Genomic DNA, 20,317 nt, shown 5'->3' on the forward strand with positions numbered 1-20,317 from the left:
ATTTTTAAACACCAGTGGAGGGACTGGTGTTTAGAAATTGCAGGAATCTTAGGATAGATTACAACATCCCACTAAGGTGACAGAGCGATTTATTTTATTTCAATTACTTTGTGTCAGTCCTCAGGGTGGAAGACACGAGTAATATCCCAAAAGTAGAAGAGAATGAGGGGGCAGAGGTGAATATGATGGCCATCACGAAGGAGAAGGTGCTAGAAAAACTGAATGGCCTGAACGTGGATAAATCACCTGGACCAAAGGTGGACTATACCCCACAGTTCTAAGCAGATAGCTTAATCAATAGTGGAGGTATTAGTGGTGAACTTTCAGGAATCACTAGAACCAGGGAGGCTCCCAGAAGATGGGAATATTGCTAATGTTACACCCCTGTTTAAAAAGGGAGTAAGGGAAAAGGCAGAAAGTTACAGACCAATTAGTCTAACCTCAGTTTTGAATAAGTTCCTAGAATCCATTGTGAAGGATGAGATTTCTGAATACTTGGAAGTGTATAGTAAAATAGGGCAAAGTCAGCATGGTTTCATCAAGGGGAGATCATGCCTGATGAATCTTCTAGAATTCATTGAGGAAGTAAGGAGCAGGTTGGACCAAGGAAAACCAATAGATGTTATCTACCTGGACTTCAAGAAGGCCTTTGACAAGGTGCTGCTGAGTAAGATAAGGACCCATGGTGATAGAGGCAAGATGGAGAGAAGCTTGACTGTCTGACAGAAAGCAGAGAGTGGAGATAAAAGTGTCCTTCTCAGGATGGCTGCCGGTGACAAGTGGCATTGCACACAGCTCAGTGTTGGAATCACAACTTTTCACTTTATAAATTAACAATGTAGATGAAGAAACAGAGGGCATTCTGGCTAAGTTTGCAGATGATACAAAGATAGGTAGAGGGACAGATAGCATTGAGGTGACAGGGAGGTTGCAGAAGGACTTGGATAGGTTAGGTGACTAAGCAAAAAAGTGGCAGATGGAGTACAACATGGGAATGTGTGAGGTCATACTCTTTGGTAAGAAGAATAGAGGCATGGACTGTTTTCTAAATGGGGAGAAAATTCTGAAGTCTGAAGTGCAAAGAGACTTGGGAGTTCTATTCCAGGATTCTCTCAAGGTAAACTTGCAGGTTGAGTCAGTAGTTAGGAAGGCAAATGTAATGATGACATTTATTTTGCGAGGACTTAAATATAAAAACAGGGATGTACTCCTGAGGATCGATAAGGCTCTGGTCAGACTACATTTGGAGTACTGTACACAGTTTTGGGCCCCATATCTCAGAAAGAATGCATTGGCCTTGGATCATGTTCAGAGGAGGTTCATGAGAATGGTCCCAGGAAGGAAAAGCTTAACATATGAGGATTCTGGATTGGTGGTGCTGGAAGAGCACAGCAGTTCAAGCAGCATCCAAGGAGCTTCGAAATCGACGTTTCGGGCAAAAGCCCTTCATCAGCCTGAACTGCTGTGCTCTTCTAGCACCACTAATCCAGAATCTGGTTTCCAGCATCTGCAGTCATTGTTTTTACCTTCTTAAAATATGAGGACTCAGGGTTTATATTTGATGGAGTTTAGAAAGATGAGGGGGGAATATAATTGATACATACAAAATACTGAATGCCCTGCTCAGAGTAGATGTTGGGAAGATGTTCCCGTTGGTAGGAGAGACTAGGACCTGAGGGCATAGCCTTAGATTAAAGGGAATACCTTCTAAAACGGAGATAAGGAGAAATGTCTTCAGCCAGAGAGTGGTGAATCTATGGAATTAATTGCCACAATAGGCTGTGGAGGCCAGGTCATTGAGTACATTTAAGACTGAGATAGATGGGTTCTTGAGTATCAAGGGGATCAAAGGTTACAGGGAGAAAGCGGGAGAACGGGGTTGAGAAACTTATCAGCCATGATTGAATGGTGAAACAGATTCAGTGGGCTGATGGCCTAATTTCTGCTTCTATGTCATCTGATCTTGTGTTCTCTCTCATCTCTTCTGTAAACCCTCTTGCACTTGCTACTAGCATGAAAATGGCCTGTTGGTTCCTGCAGTCGTACACAGCCTCACCTGTGCCTACAGTCGTCAAACTGAACATTATACTTACTGATCAAACTTAGTGACTTCGTCACAGAGAAACTGGTTAATACCACAAGAGTAAGTAGCCTAGTTGTAAGGATCTTTAGTGGTGCAATGATAATATCCCTAGCTCAGAGCCAGGCAGCCTGGGTTCCAGTCCCACCTGCTCCAGTGGTATGCAGTGACTTCTTTGAACAGGTTCATTTATATTTAAAAAAAAAGACGAAAATCTTAAACTTTAACCTATGTTTCGACTCCATTTGCCCGCATTGCTTTTAATAAAAAGAGTTGTAGCTACGCCCTGGACACGTTGTCCTAACCCCCAGCTCATTACAATCAATCACCTGTTGAACCAATTCGAATAAAACCCCACCTCCGCCACGCGTCACCCAATGATTCTCACTCGACAATTGGGAGGGACGAATATTAAACTGAGGCAAAAGTTCTGCACTGCTGAGTTAGTTGAAGAGGTTGTTTTTCTTGTGATCAATTTCGCCTTCTAAGGCGAGATAGGTAAGTGATGAATATCCTTGCTTTTTATGAGAGCGTGTATGTCTGTAAATGACCATCACTCCGTTGCTTATGTTCTTCAGAAGTCGAGATGTCAGTGGCTGTAAGTTCCAAGTTGAACAAGACAGTGAGGGAGCAGTACCTGAAACTGCCTCAGGAGAGGAAGGTACAGGTTACCTACGTATGGATCGATGGCACTGGAGAAGGTCTTCGTTGTAAAACCAAAACCCTGGACTCGGAACCTCAAACCATTGAAGGTCTGGTTTCAATTTAAAATTACCACCTTCATAAACTTTGTTTTTCTAATAACCGTTTAACTCTGCTGATTTGTTTGGCTCCCCCCTCCCCCCCCCCCCCCCCCCAAAAAAAAACATTTGCAGATATTCCCGAGTGGAATTTTGATGGATCCAGTACCTATCAGGCGGAAGGCTCTAACAGCGACATGTTTCTGATTCCGGTCCGCATCTTTCGGGATCCCTTCATCCTGGATCCGAACAAACTGGTGCTTTGTGAGGTTCTGAAATACAATCGGACACCGGCAGGTGAGTTCGTGAAACCGTGTGCAGGTAAAAAGTAAATTCTGCAGATACTGGCAATACGAAACTTACAAAAGGACGCAAAATGCTGGTGAAACTCAACAGGTACGTTCGTCTACCCATAAATTCTACCAGACCTGCTGAGTTTCTTCCACTTTTTTTTGTTTTAATAGAAACCTGTACTCAAGTTTGATTAAATCCTGTTTGAAACCTTCCTTTTTAATGTCCTGAAAACTTCAAAGTACTTTTTGTGTTAAATGCTTTTTAAAGTGTTGTTTTTTCTGTCCTGCTGTTTGCAGGACTCTTGCTGATGAATGCATGTGCTGTGCTCTCTGCAGTTCAGTGTATGGTATTATTACTTTGTTTTTGGAAAGCTGACTTCCAAATATGTATGTTGTAGAGACCAACTTGAGGCACACCTGTAATGAAGTGATGGAGAAAGCGAAGGACACTCATCCCTGGTTTGGTTTGGAGCAAGAGTATACTCTGCTGGGAATCAATGGGCATCCTTATGGCTGGCCTCAAAATGGATTTCCGGGACCACAAGGTAAAGCCAGAGTGAATTTGTAAATTTTTGTAACTGCCTTAAAGCTGTCCAAAAGTAAAGAGCTCATAACAGATGAGGTTAAATTTGTTGCAGATACTATAGCAAAAATGTAGACAGTCAACAATATAGGATTGGGTGAACAAAAACAAATAGCTGGATAAGCTCAGCAGGTCTGGCAGCATCTGTGGAGAGAGATCCAAGTTAGTATTTTGGGTCCAGTGACCCCTCCATTTAAGGTGGTGAATTTGGTGCCAATCAGGTAGAGTATATTGCTCGAACATGGTTGATATCAAGTTTCGTAGGTGTAGGAGTCCCATCGAGTAAGTGAAGAGTAATTCATTGCATTACTGACTATTTCATGGATGGGCAGACATTAGGGAGACTGGAAGGAAGTTATTTGCTGCAGGGTTCCTAGCTGATTTTGATTTGATAGTTAAACTGTCTTCCCACAATGTCCCCCATGGTAACTGAGTATTCCATAATGGTAATGCCATTGAACTAAAAGGGGAGGTAGTTACATTACCTTGTTGGAATTTGAATTTGCTTTATTAGCACACGTCTTCAAGTAAACACAATGAAAACTTTTATAGGTTACCACTTACGGCACCATCTTAGCTATTGGACATCTAGTACCGATTTAAGTACAAATTCTTGAGTGGGATGGTGTTGAAAACAAAAATGTTAAATCCATTTCAGAACAACAGTCCTCTCAACCCAGCACTTAGTCTCTAGTCTGTGCCAGGCTTCGACTTCAGATCACTCCAGGCTTCACCTCAGTTGGGAGATTGCTCTAATCATTTTGAGGCCTGAAGTGCATGCTAGGAGAAGGCTGAGCCAAGAGATTGCCACACCGGGTCTAGGCAGAGGCCAAGAGTCAGAGTCCATGCTGAGTTCAGGATCTTGCTGAGAAGAAAGGTGGTGGGGAGGGATATTTTAAAAAAGATGGAGCGGTTGACCCCTGGCTTAAGAGACCTATTCTGCCATTGGCTGAAGGTGCTTATGACACTGCACAACTATCAATGTCACTTACCAATAACCTGTCTAGGTCTTGTTTTGTATTTAATGCTGCTATGTCTTTTGGAACTCCTCAAAAACTGCAATGTCCCCACAGACCTTTATAATGGAAGGAGGACATTGCATCTGCAGATAAAGAACTCTGGCTCAGTGTTGAGCTTTGGACTCTGCAATATATTGAGTGAGATGGGTACCTGGGCGTTGTTTCAGTTCATTCTTGATGTCCATGTTGAGGGTATGACTTCAAGTGAGACAGGTATGGGGATCCAGAAGAGAACTGGAGGCACCCTCATCCTTGTCCAACAGAATTTTGTCACCGGGCAGCATGGTGGCTGAGTGGTTAGCACTGCTGCCTCACAGCACCAGGGACCCAGGCTCAATTCCAACCTTAGGTGACTGTCTGTAGAGTTTGCGCACATTCTTCCCATGTCTGCGTGGGTTTCCTCAGTGTGGTGCAGTTTCCTCCCACAATCCAAAGATATGCAGTTAGCTGGATTGATCATGTTAAATTGTCCATTGTGTCCAGGGATATATAGGTTAGGTGGATTAGCCATGGGAAATGCATGGTTACAGGGAATAGGGTAGGGTGTAAGTCTGGGTGGGACATTCTTTTGAGTTGAGGTAGACTTGTTGGGCCAAATGGCCTGTTTCCACTCTTTACGGGATTCTGATTCGTACAACATGGAAGCAGACCCTTCAGTTCAACTTGTCCATGCCAATCAGATATCCCAGTTTGAGCTGTCCCATTTACCAGCATTTGGTGCATGTTGTGCTTAATTCTTCCTATTCACATACCCATCCAAATGCCTTTTTTGAACATTGTAGTTGTACCAGCTACCAGTATTCCTCTGGCAGCTTATTCTATGTACCCACCACCCTCTGAAAAGATTACTCCTCGATTCTTTTCTTTTTAAAATCTTTCCCCTCAAATCTATGCCCTCTAATTTTGACTCCTTACCGGAGGAAAAAGATTTTGGCTATTCAGCCCATCCATGCCCATAGATGATTTTAAGACTGTATAGATTCATTCACTCTCTCCTACTCCAAAGGAAATAGCCCTAGCCTATTCAGTCTCTCCCTAGAGCTCAAACCCTCCAATTCCATCATCATCCTTGTAAATCTCTTTTGTATCCTCAAGTTTAACAACATCCTCCTTTTATAGAAGGGTAAGCATGATTGTACGTGTCATTCTAAAAGCAGCCTCAATGTCCTGTACAACTACGATATGATGTTCCAACTCCATACATAATGTTCTGACTAATGAAAGTAAACATGCCAAATGCTGTTTTCACAACCTGTGACTCCACTTTCAAGGATCTTTGCACCTGCACCCTTGGGTCTATTTTTGTTTGAAACACTGCCCAGGACCCTACATGAAGTATGTAAGTTCTGCCCAGATTTGCGTTGTTAAAATGCAGCACCTCATTCATCTAAATTTAAATTCCATCTGCCACTCATTGGCCCTTCTGATCAAGGTCCCATTTCACACTGACATTATCATCTTCACTGTCCACTAGACCATCTATTTCTTGTCACTGTGATCAAGAATTTGGGGTGGGTGGGGTGCAGTGTTCAGCTTGTGGGAAGTAAAAATCTTTAGTAAGAGATCTCGATTGGGAAGTTACTATTGGTTACTATTCTCTGCAGTTACAAGTTGAGTACTCGATGGCTTCCTCACTTCAAGTCTGGAAAGAGTGGTTGAGATAGGAGTCTGTTAACATCCTGACCTGTCAGTATAACGAACATGGTAATGACCAAGATTGTGTAGAAGGAGTACATGCTTTTTTTAAAAAAAGTTGTATAGGAAGTCCCGGGGTTAAAAATGATTCCATTTTTAAGTCTGTCCATAAGTCAAAACAGTTACATACGGTTCACATTTAGCATCAATTAGTCCTAAGTTTGTCTTAGGTAAAATATAGAGCTGAAAAATGTTTTTGCTGGAAAAGCGCAGCAGGTCAGGTAGCATCAAATGAGCTGGAGAATTGATGTTTCGGGCATGAGCCCTTCTTCAGGAATGAGGAAGGTGTGCCAAGCAGGCTAAGATAAAAGGTAGGGAGGAGGGATATGTGGAACAGTCCATCTTCCGCAGCTACACTGGCACCTCCTCCCCCTCCCCCACCTTTTCCACTGCTACATCGATGACTGTATCAGCGCTACCTCGTGCTCCCATGAGGAGGTTGAACAGTTCATCCACTTTACTAACACCTTCCACCCTGACCTCAAATTTACCTGGACCGTCTCAGACTCCTTCCTCCCCTTCCTAGACCTCTCCATTTCTATCTCGGGCGACCGACTCAACACGGACATTTACTATAAACCAACCGACGCCCACAGCTACCTAGATTACCCACCTCTCACCCTGCCCCCTGTAAAAACGCCATCCCATATTCCCAATTCCTTCGCCTCCGCCGCATCTGCTCCCAGGAGGACCAATTCCAATACCGAACAACCCAGATGGCCTCCTTCTTCAAAGACCACAATTTCCCCTCAGACGTGGTTGACGATGCTCTCCACCGCATCTCCTCCACTTCCCGCTCCTCCACCCTTGAACCCCATCCCTCCAATCACCACCAGGACAGAACCCCACTCGTCCTCACCTACCATCCCACCAACCTCCAGATACATCGTATCATCCTTTGTCATTTCCGCCAGCTCCAAACAGACCCCACCACCAAGGATTTTTTTCCCTCCCCTCCCCTATCAGCGTTCCGGAAAGACCACTCTGTCCGCGACTCCCTCGTCAGGTCCACCCCCCCCCCAACCCAACCTCCACTCCTGGCACCTTCCCCTGCAACCGCAAGAAATGCAAAACTTGCGCCCACACCTCTTTCTCCCCACACCCCCCCCCCCCCCCCCCCCCCCCCCCCACCCCCTCACTTCCCTTCAAGGCCCCAAGGGATCCTTCCATATCCATCACAAATTCACCTGCACCTCCACACACATTATTTACTGCATCTGCTACAACCGATGTGGCCTCCTCTATGTTGGGGAGACAGGCCGTCTACTTGCGGAACATTTCAGAGAACACCTCTGGGATACCCGCACCAACCAACCCAACTGCCCCATGGCAGAATACTTTAACTCCCCCTTCCCACTCCGCCAAGGACATGTCCTTGGCCTCCTCCATTGCCAGACCATGGCAACACGATGCCTGGAGGAAGAGCGCCTCATCTTGCGCCTAGGAACCCTCCAACCACAAGGGATGAATGCAGATTTCTCCAGCTTCCTCATTTTCCCCCCCCCCCCCCCCCCTGCCCCAACCTTAGTCCCAACCCTCAGACTCAGCACCGCCTTCTTGATCTGCAATCTTCTTCCTGACCTCTCCGCCCCCATCCCCTCTCCGGCTTATCACCCTCACCTTAACCTCCTTCCACCTATCGCATTCCCAACACCCCTCCCCCAAGTCCCCCCTCCCTACCTTTTATCTTAGCCTGCTTGGCATACCTTCCTCATTCCTGAGGAAGGGCTTATGCCCGAAACGTCAATTCTCCTGCTCCTTGGATGCTGCCTGACCTGCTGCGCTTTTCCAGCAACACATTTTTCAGCTCTGATCTCCAGCATCTGCAGTCCTCACTTTCTCCTTGGGTAAAATATACCCTTGGGTTAAATAGAATAATACAGGAATGTAAGTACAGCACGGCAGTGTTTTGCAAAGTAGTCAGCCCATTCGTCAGTACGAACCATGTATCTAACTTGTGGTTTTTTATTTGTAAAGTAATAGGCTTTCCCCGGGTTGCGAATGCCCATACTTGCGAACTGACCTCCATAAAGCCTGTACTGCAAAGACTTCAGAATTATAGTCTGAGCAAATTTTTTTCATTAGTTCAATATGATAATGGTTGAGTACAAAGTTCATAGACTGTGTGGTAGGAAAGCCTATTGTCACCTCAATGAAGGAAAGTAGAAGCTGCTGTTAAGCCGGCCTCTTAAAAATGAGTTGGGATCAATATTTAACTGAATAGAATAACTAGGGTTGTAGTTAGGGTTTACATTAACTGAAGGAGGAAGAAAGGTCATTTCGACATAGAACATAGAACAGTACAGAACAGGTCCTTCAGCCCACAATGTTGTGCTGACCACTGATCCTCATATATGCACCCTCAAATTTCTGTGACCATATGGATGTCGAGGAGTCTCTTAAATGTCCCCAATGACCCTGCCTCCACAACTGCTGCTGGCAACGCATTCCATGCTCTCACAACTCTGTGTAAAGAACTCTCCTCTGACATCCCTCTATACTTTCCTCCAACCAGCTTAAAACTATGACCCCTCGTGTTAGTCATTTCTGCCCTGGAAAATTGTCTCTGGCTATTGACTCTATGCCTCTCATTACCTTGTATATCTCAATTAGGTCCCCTCTTCTCCTCCTCCTTTTCTCCAATGAAAAAAGTCCGAGCTCAGTCAACCTCTCCTTATAAGATAAGCCCTCCAGTCCAGGCAGCATCCTGGTAAATGTCCTCTGAACCCGCTCCAAAGCATCCACATCTTATAGGGTGACCAAAACTGGATGCAGTATTCCAAGTGAGGTCTAACCAAAGTTTTATGGAGCTGCAACAAGATCTCAACTCTTAAAATCAATACCCCTGTTAATGAAAGCCAAAACACCATATGCTTTCTTAACAGCCCTGTCCACTTGGGTGGCCATTTTAAGGGATCTATGTACCTGCAACCCAAGATCCCTCTGTTCCTTCACACTACCAAGGATCCTATCCTTAATCCTGTACTCAGCTTTCAAATTTGACCTTCCAAAATGCATCACCTCGCACTTATCCAGGTGAACTCCATCTGCCACCTCTCAGCCCATCTCTGCATCCTTTCAATGTCCTGCTGCAGCCTACAACAGCCCTCTATACTGTCAACGACACCTCCAACCTTTGTGTCATCTGCAAACGTGCTGACCCATCCTTCAATCCCCTCATCCAAGTTATTAATAAAAATTACAAACAATAGCGGCCCAAGGACAGAGCCCTGTGGAACACCACTCACCATAGACTTCCAGGCAGGATATTTTCCTTCTACCACTCGCTGACTTCTGTTGGCCAGCCAATTCTGTATCCAGACAGCTATGCTCCCCTGAATCCCATTCCTCCTGACCTTCTGAATGAGCCTACCATGGGGAACCTTATCAAATGCCTTGCTGACGTCCATATACACCACATCCACAGCTCGACCCTCATCAACTTTTCTAGTCACATCCTCAAAGAACTCAATAAGGTTTGTGATGCATGACCTGCCCCTCACAAAGCCGTGTTGACTGCATTTAATCAAGCCATGCTCTTCCAGATGGTCATTAAATTCTATCCCTCAGAATCCTTTCTAACACCTTGCAAATGACAGACGTGAGACTTACTGGTCTGTAATTGCCGGGGATTTCCCTATTTCCTTTCTTGAAGAGAGGAATTACATTTGCCTCTCTCCAGTCCTCAGGTACGACTCCAGTGGAGAGCGAGCATGCAAAGATCTTCACAAGTGGCAAAGCAATTGCACTTTTCATTTCTCATCCAGGAGCAGGGGGGGGAGAAAACAGACATTTCAGTCAAAAGCCCTTCATCAGGAATGGCTCCTTCCTGATGAAGGGCTTTTGCCCAAAACTTCTTTCTTTTTTCCTGCTCCTTAGATGCTGCCTGACCTGCTATGCTTTTCCAGCACCACTCTAATCTTGACTTTTTTTTTTGAATGTCCTGCCCTTGTAGATGACTCCACCAACCCACCTGTCAAATTTGTCACATTAATCCCACCTACCCTACTGCCATTTGTAACTCTAGTCTTTGTATTTGTTAAATTCCTGCAACAACAGTATAATATTTTCATCTTTCGTCCAATTTTCTAGACCTTTGTTACTTTGACCCACTTCTACATCCAGAGAATGAGTCAATGATGTATTCAGTTGCCTGGGAGTTTGGAGGCAAAATGACTAATATTAACTGGCAAAGGGGAAACCAGAATTAAAATTAAATGAGATGAAATCTCAAAATTATGCTGTAGATTCTGCATACTTGCATTGCTGCATCCTAATCAACTTATCTATAATAGGACCGTACTATTGTGGAGTTGGAGCAGATAAAGTCAATGGTAGAGATATAGTGGAAGCCCACTATAAAGCATGCCTCTATGCTGGAGTGAAGATATCAGGCACCAACGCTGAAGTCATGCCATCACAGGTATCAAGTGTGGGAGAGGTTGCACATATGCCTAACTCTCCTTTTCACTGGAAATTTTATTAAACCATGAACTTGTCTATCTCTTCCAGTGGGAATATCAAGTGGGGCCATGTGAAGGGATTGAAATGGGAGATCACTTGTGGATTTCCAGATACATTCTTCATCGCATTTGTGAAGACTTTGGGGTTGTGGCTACATTTGATCCAAAGCCAATGACTGGAAACTGGAATGGAGCTGGATGCCATGCTAACTTTAGCACAGAGGCTATGCGAAAGAAAGGAGGCCTTCAGTAAGACTATTTTAAATTATTTGTAACAGTGCTGAAAAATTTGAGAAACTAGTATTGTGGGTTCAATAATTTTAAAACTGCATGACATAAAATATCCTGTCAGGAAAATGTAAGGTAATGTATTTCTTTCTTGAAGTAGGTTAATACACTGAAAAAGCACAAGTTCCACCTGTCCTCCTTTTTCCCTTGAAGTGCTTTTCGGTGATTTTTTTTTATAATGGAACTTTTAATTCCCAACTGCAAAACAAAATTATTCCAATAGGGAACAAATTGTCTTGGCATAGTTCCTTTTTCTCCTCAGATGTGGATTTACAAACATGCATGTAAATTGGCATAATTGGTTCAATGGCCCTTGTTGTTTTAAAAAAAAATTGACAGACCACAATGGTTGATAGAGTTTCAATATCTGCTGAAACTAACACTACCTCAGAACTAATCTGGAAGTCAAAGATAAACCTCCAATGTTATCTTCACGATCTACCTATCTGTTTGTTTAAATCTCTTCCCCTTCCCCCAAACCCTTGGAGATATCTCTACTCCCAATATGACTCCATTTCACATATTTAGTTTTGTTTTGTTTGTGGGAAATTTGATTCTGAAACCATAAAAACTTCAAAGGTAATTACAGAGCCATACTGACAATAGTGGCTTAATGGTCTGGAAACTCCCTCTTAAAGGGAAAGCCATAGGAGAAGCAGTGGTAGACTTAAAGGTGTTATTTAATAATTCTTCCAATTACACTTTAAGAAGAATGCACCATCTCTTGACCAGAAGTCAAGGATAGTATTTTACTGGCTAGGGAGCAAAGCTAAGTGGTAGGCCAGAAGAATGGGGAAACTTCAGAAATAGTAAAGGATAAAGCAATGAAGAGTGAAAATAATTGTGATTAAAAACTAGAGAAATGCAAAAATAGACTGGGGAAGAAACTTCCAAAAGTATGAGAAGGAAAATGGTGATAATGTACTCCTTCAGGCTGAGATGGGAGAAGCAAGATAAAGATTCAGAACAAATTCTATTTGCTGTAGAAGGCAACCCATGACCCAGACATTTTCACCCCCCTCAGTTGTAAGAATTATAGAAAAGGTAGGGAGGACCAAAAAGTGAACTTTAATTTTATTGTCAACTGTGAAAATTGTACTAAAACTAATGGAACAAAAAGCTGAGTTGCCTGGAATTGAAAGGTTCCATCTAGGATCCTCAAGGAGGTGGTTGCAATGACTGTACATTGGTTGTATGCTTCCACAATTCCTTGCCTATTTTTGTAAACATCCCAACAGATGGGAAAACTGCAAATCTAATGCCCCCATTCAGACAGGGAGCTGGAGACATGACCACTGGGCCTAACATCTGTCATTGAGAGGCTGCTAAGATTCCCCCCAAAGGAAGTAATATGAGGACCTTTTTTAGAAGATTGCAGTAAATCTGACAGTCAACATACTTGTGTGAAAAGATAGTGTTTAATAAATGTATTAAAATTCTGAGGATTTAGCATGCAGGGTAGATAAAGGGGAACCAATAAATGTATTTCTGAAAGGTCTTTTTAAGGAGATGTACTTTACTATCTAAGATGAAGTTTTGTTTGTGGGGTAGGGGTTTGTGGTGGGTAGAGAATTAGCATGACTTGAATGTCAAACCATCTGGAAGAATGGACTAATTTAGTGTGCAAACTATATAACTAGGGGGATCAGTGCTGGCCTCTACTTTTAATTCAAATTATTCATATGCATCTTAAAGTAATGAATCCTGTTGCAGCCAAGGTTATTGATCATAGCTTGCTTCCTTATCTACCTTTCTGGGAGTGGTTTTCAAATTCTGAAAGGGGATGATGGGTTAATTGAGTAGGCAAACAATTCTGATAACTGTATATGGCTGGGAAAACATTAGGTTCTCTTTTTTTGGGAAGAAGCATTGCAGGCAGGGTATTGTTTACTGGAGAATGCTGCAGTGCATGTTAGATCTGGGTGTCCTTGTACACTGGTGTGCAGGTTCAAGTAACTATAAAAATACAAATTGAATGTTGGCCTTTTGTAAGAAGACTGGGCTATAAAACTGCAAATCTTGCCACAGTTGTGTTGGGCACTTGTGGGATAATAGTAATGTCTCTAATTCAGGGTCAGCAGGTTTAGGTTCAAGTCCCATCTGTTCTGGTCCTGTCATAAAATATCCAAACATTAATTAGAAAACTCAAGGGCATAGGTGAGACCACACTTGTGATCCTGAATTCTGTTCATTTTTTTCTTAAAGTCATGAAAAATATATAGAACAGGTCACTAGGCTGATTCCAAAGAAGCTTGTCATGTAAGAAAAGTTTTTTATTAGCTTGGGTCTATCTGTTCACATTTAGAATGAGATTATTTTAGTGAATCATGGGGGCTTATCAAATCCTGGGATTGTTTCCTTTCCTGTGCAGAAATCTCGACAGGTGACCCATTCCTTTTTTTTTAAGGATGGGATTGCCCAATTAAGCAAGCAATAAGAAGGAATACATTTTCCAGGATCATTTTAGTCCTTTGCACTGAAGGGAATTCCATGAAGATCAAGTCATGTTGGTTGAGGATATTGAGTTATAGAGGACCAGCTAGAACTGAAGTGAATACCACAATCTTAGACAAAGCTTAATGGGCTGAATGTCCTACACCCACTCATGTATGGAATGTGCGCAGTCTTTTTTTTTTTAAAAGGGGAGTCTATGTTGAAATAGTCAAAGACGAGCATGACTAAACAGCTTCTTGTTAATTGTGTGCACAAAATATTTGCTGTAGGCATATTGAAGAAGCAATTGAAAAGCTGAGTAAGAGGCATGCATACCACATCCATGTGTATGATCCAAAAGGAGGACTGGATAATTCCAGAAGGCTAACCGGACAACATGAAACCTCAAATATCCATGACTTCTCTGCTGGAGTTGCGAACCGTGGAGCGAGCATTCGCATTCCTCGCCAAGTTGGACAAGATCACTGTGGTTACTTTGAGGACAGAAGACCAGCTGCAAACTGTGACCCTTACGCTGTTACTGAAGCCCTTGTCAGGACTTGTGTCCTAAATGAAAATTAGCTACCATGTTGTACTGAGATTTGGCACGAGAGCACCAGAATCTTCTGTGGTTGTAGTATTTTATCTTGACCAAAATGATTCTTTTAACTACCCGAATGGTGATGGTCACTATTTCTATTTGAAAACTAAATTTTTACTTGTATGTATAGCACACTAAATATTCTTGGTTAATTCTTCAATGGACATATTTGGATATTCAGGTTTTGAGACTGAGGTAAATTTTGGTGAGCTAGAATTGCATGCAACTAATTAAATCAGATTCACTTAAATTTTTAAAAATGAATTTACATTAGACAAAAGTTTAAATATCCTCTGCTCAATTTCATTTCGATATTAATTATATGGAGGGGAGATTGTTATAACTTGTGTTGAAGCTGTTAAGTTGCAAATGACTGACTGTAGTTTAAGTGGAATAATCTTTTTGTTCTGACATTGTCTCTGTCTCTGTTTCTATGTCTTTGTCTTTGTACATGAAATATCATCCAGAGCCTACTATCTCTTCCCCAAGTCACTCTTTTTTTATTTACGTAGCTAACTAGGTTAGTGTCAAGGCCTAAGAGTCAGCTCCTAGGGTAAGCAGAATCCCTGACACTCCTGTTTATATCTGGGTCAGTTTAACCTAGTCCAACCAGCTGACCTCTTTAGAATTATCTCTCTCCTACTTAGGCCAGGGACATAGGGCTGTTCTTTTTCCTGTGGCTTCCCCTGGGGTGTTTTCACATTATGTTTGGTTCCTCTGAGTCCGCCTTGAATACTGGCAGCAGGTCCTGGACTCTAGCCTGCCTCTTACAAGCTGCACTAGGTGTAAGAAATTCTTCATCCAGTTGTAGTAGTGTAGAGGATACAACATTGGCCATGTCCACCTTTTCCTCTGAGGTTCCTACCATATGAAGGAGTCTTATGGCTAGCATTGGCATTCCATGAGGCCATTTCATTGGAAGACAAATGTCCTACAAGACAAGTAAATTTTTCTTTTTTTTGGTCTACAGGGCAGGGTATAAGTAACAATGTCACAAAGGCCAGACACTGACTCAACTAGATCAGAGCTGGCTTCTAGAATGAACAGAACCCCTGTAAAAAGATCATGTAGTTAGTGCAAATTAACAAGCATTGCCCTGAATTAGGCTTTACTTATGTCTAAAAGTGGGGGGGTTGGAAGAGCAGGTGCAGACTAAATGAAATTAACTTTTAGAAGGGGAAAGAACGATCTGTATCACCTGTGCTGCCTACCTCTTCCCTAGCGAGAGTATTGGTGGACACAACCTTTCCAAGGTCACTTGGGCTCCAGTGTATCCACAGAAGACGGGCAGTCAGTCAGTAGAGATGACTCCCTCTATGGCCTGTTTATAGCCAGCCTGGCCCGCCCCCATGAGGAGATCATCTGACTTACCTGTAAACCCTCTGCACAAAGTGCCCAAAGATCAGGAGTGCAACCAAAAGCAGAACAGAAGATTTTTCAACTGATCATTAAAAGGCAGTGTAAACACCCACACCTAATATATACATGGTCAATGGACTCCACAAAGCTTCAAAATAAGCAGTTGGGCTGGAATTCTGTGAACCACCGAAATCTGCAGTTGTAAGGGACTGCTGTGTGCAACACTTTCCACCTCAGGTCCCAGAGGAAAGAGTCCTGCATAGGGAGTCCTCCACTGGGGATCCATTTCACTCGGCAGTAAATGAGCATGCCAAGACATGTCCGGCCAGTGGATGAAAGAGTGGAGGCAGGTGGTATCCAGTAGTAGTGTGTACAGAGCCCATTATTGTGCCTCCCTGAAAAACCCACAACACATATTCCAAAGCAGTTTAAGCTGTGGGGCACAGGCTTGTCACAACTACCTGATGAAGGAGCGGTGCTCCGAAAGCTAGTGTGCTTCCAATTAAGCCCATTGGACTATAACCTGGTGTTGTGTGATTTGTAACCCTGTAACTCATAAGCTTCACTTGCCGCGTTTTCTAATGACAAAGCCAGTTGTAGTCCTTGTTTGAAGTCCAGTTGGGCTTCAGCTGGTAGACATTTCTGCATGGTCACATCATTAATCGCACTTACCAAATGGTCTCTCAGCATCTCACTCAGGGTTAAACCAAATCACATTCCTCTGCCAGTCATCTTAACCACATCAAAAATCCCGATAGATTCCCTGGTTCTGGAATTGCCAAGTAAAACAGATGGTAACTCAGAATTAGAGGAGGCTTGGGGGTTGTAATATTCCTTAACTGATTCCATCAACTCTTGAAAGGTTTTCATACTTGATGCCTCCAGAAGTGTAAGGCTCCTAATAACCAAAAACGCTGCAGGTCCACACACTGTCAGGAGAATTACTCATTGCTTGTTGTCTGCCCCAATGTCATTTGCCTGGAAAATATAACACATTATTTCCACATACTGGGCCCAGTCTTCGTTGGCAGGATCAAATGAGCCAAACTTGCCAAATAACAGAATGATGCCAGAAATGCTTACCCCAACTCAAAGATGACTATTGCGAGCAAATTTCTTCAGGGATGTGTTTTCCTCTCATTGCAACTGAAATAACTCCACGAAGGCTGGTATCCAGTCACTAAGTTACCCTTTATTTCCACATTACACTGACCCAGCTAGCTCAGAGCTGGCTCCGAGAGTGACTAGAACCCTTGACATTGCTGTTTATATCTATCAGCCAGGGTTCCCTGATTGGAGCAGATTAACAGCCCCAATCAGGGAACTCATATTCTATTATATCCACCTGGCTGACCTCGTTCCAATCACTTCAGTTTGGAATAAAGATCTTTTGAGCAGGAGAACTTTTCCCAAATCACTTGGTTTGTTTTATCACATCGCTATGCTCTTAACCACTTCTCTCAGCTTTTGTACTGAATTTGTCATGAGAAATCTGTTGCCACAGTGCCCCCTGCAGGGACACTGAGACCTGTATGAACATGATTTAGCAATATGTGCAATCTCCTTAACCAATTAGTTTTCATTAAAATTAAGAAAATATACAATTTGGGACTGAATTCGTATTCTAATCTACAAATCTAGAGAGAATGAGATTGAGGGAAAATGATTTTTTAAAAATATCTTAAAAATTTCAATCTTTCAATGTAGCTCTCTTTGTAAAGAAACTTTTAAATCCAGTAATTTTGCTTCATTTAAGACTTATTATGATATTTAAAAAGCCAATTCCATTAGGATGCTAATTTTTTTTTCCCTAGCTGTTTTATTGGATATCACTTAGGACAAACACGTCATATCGCCCAATAACTTGCAATTGTTAATACTGTTCTCCAGGAAGCCCAGGTTCAAGTCTCACCCACTCCAGAGATATCATAACATCCCTGGACATAACATAGTTGGTCTGCTTGCTTCATCCACTGCTGGGAAGTTCCATATTCTTGCTTTTATTTTGTAAGAGGTTGCTGTTGGATTTCTTGGTGACAGGATTTTGTACTGATTGGCCTCTACTTAAATTCTGCTCCATCTCTTGCACAGACAACATCCCAGCTTTAATAAAGCAGCATGGATCAGTGGTGGTCAGTATCTCATGACAGTAAGGTAAATGAGATGTTGCATGACATCTTTTAGTGTGGCAGCAAATTCTGGAAATGCCAAGTAAAACAGATGGCAACTTAGAATTAGAGGCGGCTTGGGGATCGTAATATTCCTTAACTGAATCCATCAACTCTTGAAAGGTTTTCATACTTCGTGCCTCCAGAAATGTAAGGCTCCTAATAACCAAAAAAGCTGCAGGTCCACACCCTCTCAGGAGAATTACTCATTGCTTGTTGTCTGCCCCAGTGTCATTTGCCCAGAAAATATAACACATTCTTTCCACATACTGGGCCTAGTCTTTGATGGCAGGATTAAATGAGTCAAACTTGCCAAATAATGGTATGATGCCAGAAATGCTTACCCCAACACAATGACGACTATTGCGAGCAAATCATCACTATGCCAATGTGAACTGAGGAAATTGATGGAGAGATCTATGGAAGCAGCTTTTCTACTGTACCTTACTCAGCCTTCACCCCACCCCATCTTTTTTAGCAAAACAGCACTCCGTGAAGGAAATGAGGAGGGTGAGGCCTTCAAACCAAAAGGACTTCAATATTTTAGAGAGGGCAATAGTGAATGATAGTGCATTCACTCTCAACCATGCACATAGCTGTGTATCATACAACTGTGCATCTGAATGTTTTCAATTGCAAAGGAGTGATAGATGAAAGGTACTTTGGAAACCATAGAATTAGGCAGCAAGAATAATTACCAAAGGTTTACCATAAGTTAGGTTGCTGGAAAAGCAGATTAACGTCAAGATAGGTGGTATGCAGTACCATCTTCTTTTTCTCTCATGTGTCCATCTGAAGTGCCACCCATCAAAAGATAATTAACCTCAGGCAGGAGATGGCAGTTGTTTGAGGGACAGGGCAGAAGTATCCAACATTTCCATGCACTCCAGTGGGTTTTAGCACCACGATAGGTTGGATTCACAGCACCAGTGTGTTGGAGGAGAAGTCTGAGGCAGGAGTGGTCCTATCCCAGAGAACCCAGCTGTGCACCACGTGGGCAACTTTAAACCTAGGTGCCAGGCCAGACTGCCTGAGAATTATCATTGTATTTGTCAGGGTAGGAGTTTTAGATGGGTAAAAATCTTGTGTAGTGGGGGAAGAGGAATTCCATGTTCAGGGAATGTCAGCACATAGGGTCCCTTGGTGCTACACATGTGCATTGCAGGCTTTTACTCCCACTTCCCTGAGTCTGTCTGGATGTTAATAACTCAAGGAGGTTCTAATAATGGAATAAAACCGATGTTCTTTAATAAAGTACATTACAATAAAATGCAAAATCTTATCCCTGAAATGCTTACAATCACATGTGTATATGTACTTGTCTGAAGGTGAAAGCAGAATGGATGATCTGTCTGCTCTGTTCCAACCTCCAGCCGCTGCTCAGAAGATCCGTTCGGAGCAAGCTAACTATGCTGTGAGTCACGCTTTCTCTATACTGTTCCATACAAAGAAGGCTGTGTACAAACCTCCACAGTATCTAGTCTGCAACAAATGGTCAGTTTGACCACTAACAACAACCCCTGGCTAGTTTGGTTAATTGCTTTTTAAGACTTGCTTGTGGAAAGAGGCTTCTTTCTTGATTTTATTAAATTTCAGGTCAACTTGTTTAGACTGTTCATATATGCTATTTCTTTGGAGCTTTTGTGACATTTAATAAACCATATGATACCTACATAGCACACTTCTATAGCAATCACAAATTCAGCTGATAACCATCCATGTTATCATATCTGATTCAATGTGCCTGTTTTTAAACTGAACTTCAGCCAGATACTTTGTGCCAGTTTGGTTATCACTGCTGACTTTACCGTGCTTGATTTAAACACACATTCTTTCAGCAAAATACAATCACATTGAAACCCATGTCTTTCCTAGTCATTAGGTCATTATCAGGCTTCATATTTTATTTTCCTTCCTCATTTTATTTCAACCCAGCAAATTTTAGATTAATATCTACAGCAGTCAGCTAGAAACTGTGTCCAAAGGCATTGTGAAACTGAGGCAAATGCAATCACCCTCTGTGCCTGTGCTGCAGTCTCTGTAATGAAGGAGATAAAGTGCCTGACCCTGACAGAAAGGTACTGGATGCAGCTGTGCTCTGTGGACAGTAAGATGCCACAGAAGATGTACAACTTTGGAGACAGCTGGTTGTAAAGAAATTGAAGCCTGTGGTCGCCTTCAAGGCCACTGGGAGTACAATGCTCCTGGTCTTTCCTTGGCCCGAGATCTTCTCACAAAATGATGCAAAGCTCAAGCACGACCTGTCCAGCCAGACAAATCTTCCGCTGATATTGCCTCTTGGTTACATAAAGGGACATTGTCCTGTTCCAGCTTCTTAGGTAGGTAGTGCCTCAGTATTATGCATGTCCTTCTCATAAGCACTGGACATTGTAATATCCCTCTGCCTTGGAGCACTGAACATGGTGAGCTAGGCCTTTCAGGCAGCTGTCACTCTACCTGTGTCTCTATATCACCGATGGGAGGAGGCTGCTCCCATTCTGGTTTTCAGATTTTCCATGTTCTTTCCTAATACTCAGAAAGCTCACCTCAAAGGCATGGGCCCCTGGTGTTCAGGGATACTGGGTATGACTTGCT

At 42.8% G+C, this 20,317-nt stretch overlaps 1 protein-coding gene across 1 annotated transcript; it reads left to right on the forward strand.

Annotated features, from left to right (window-relative positions):
• The first annotated feature begins 2,472 nt into the window (after nucleotides 1-2,472).
• On the forward strand, nucleotides 2,473-14,611 carry LOC122564775 (glutamine synthetase-like). The gene is made up of 7 exons (XM_043719986.2): nucleotides 2,473-2,578; nucleotides 2,659-2,832; nucleotides 2,956-3,117; nucleotides 3,512-3,658; nucleotides 10,706-10,833; nucleotides 10,923-11,122; nucleotides 13,885-14,611. Exons 2-7 carry the CDS (start codon nucleotides 2,667-2,669, stop codon nucleotides 14,174-14,176), a joined length of 1,095 nt encoding a protein of 364 aa, XP_043575921.1. The 5' UTR covers nucleotides 2,473-2,578; nucleotides 2,659-2,666; the 3' UTR covers nucleotides 14,177-14,611.
• The last annotated feature ends 5,706 nt before the right edge of the window (nucleotides 14,612-20,317 follow it).

The sequence above is a fragment of the Chiloscyllium plagiosum genome, unplaced genomic scaffold, assembly GCF_037043375.1.
Source record: "Chiloscyllium plagiosum isolate Xiang-an unplaced genomic scaffold, Cpla_swu_hap1 HiC_scaffold_21, whole genome shotgun sequence".
Taxonomy (NCBI): domain Eukaryota; kingdom Metazoa; phylum Chordata; class Chondrichthyes; order Orectolobiformes; family Hemiscylliidae; genus Chiloscyllium; species Chiloscyllium plagiosum.

Coding starts and splice junctions, on each gene's coding strand:
- LOC122564775 (XM_043719986.2), top strand. CDS start 2,667: ATGTCAGTGGCTGTAAGTTCCAAGTTGAACAAGACAGTGAGGGAGCAG. Junction 3,118..3,511: donor ATACAATCGGACACCGGCAG/GTGAGTTCGTGA, acceptor TGTATGTTGTAG/AGACCAACTTGAGGCACACC. Junction 10,834..10,922: donor CTGAAGTCATGCCATCACAG/GTATCAAGTGTG, acceptor TATCTCTTCCAG/TGGGAATATCAAGTGGGGCC.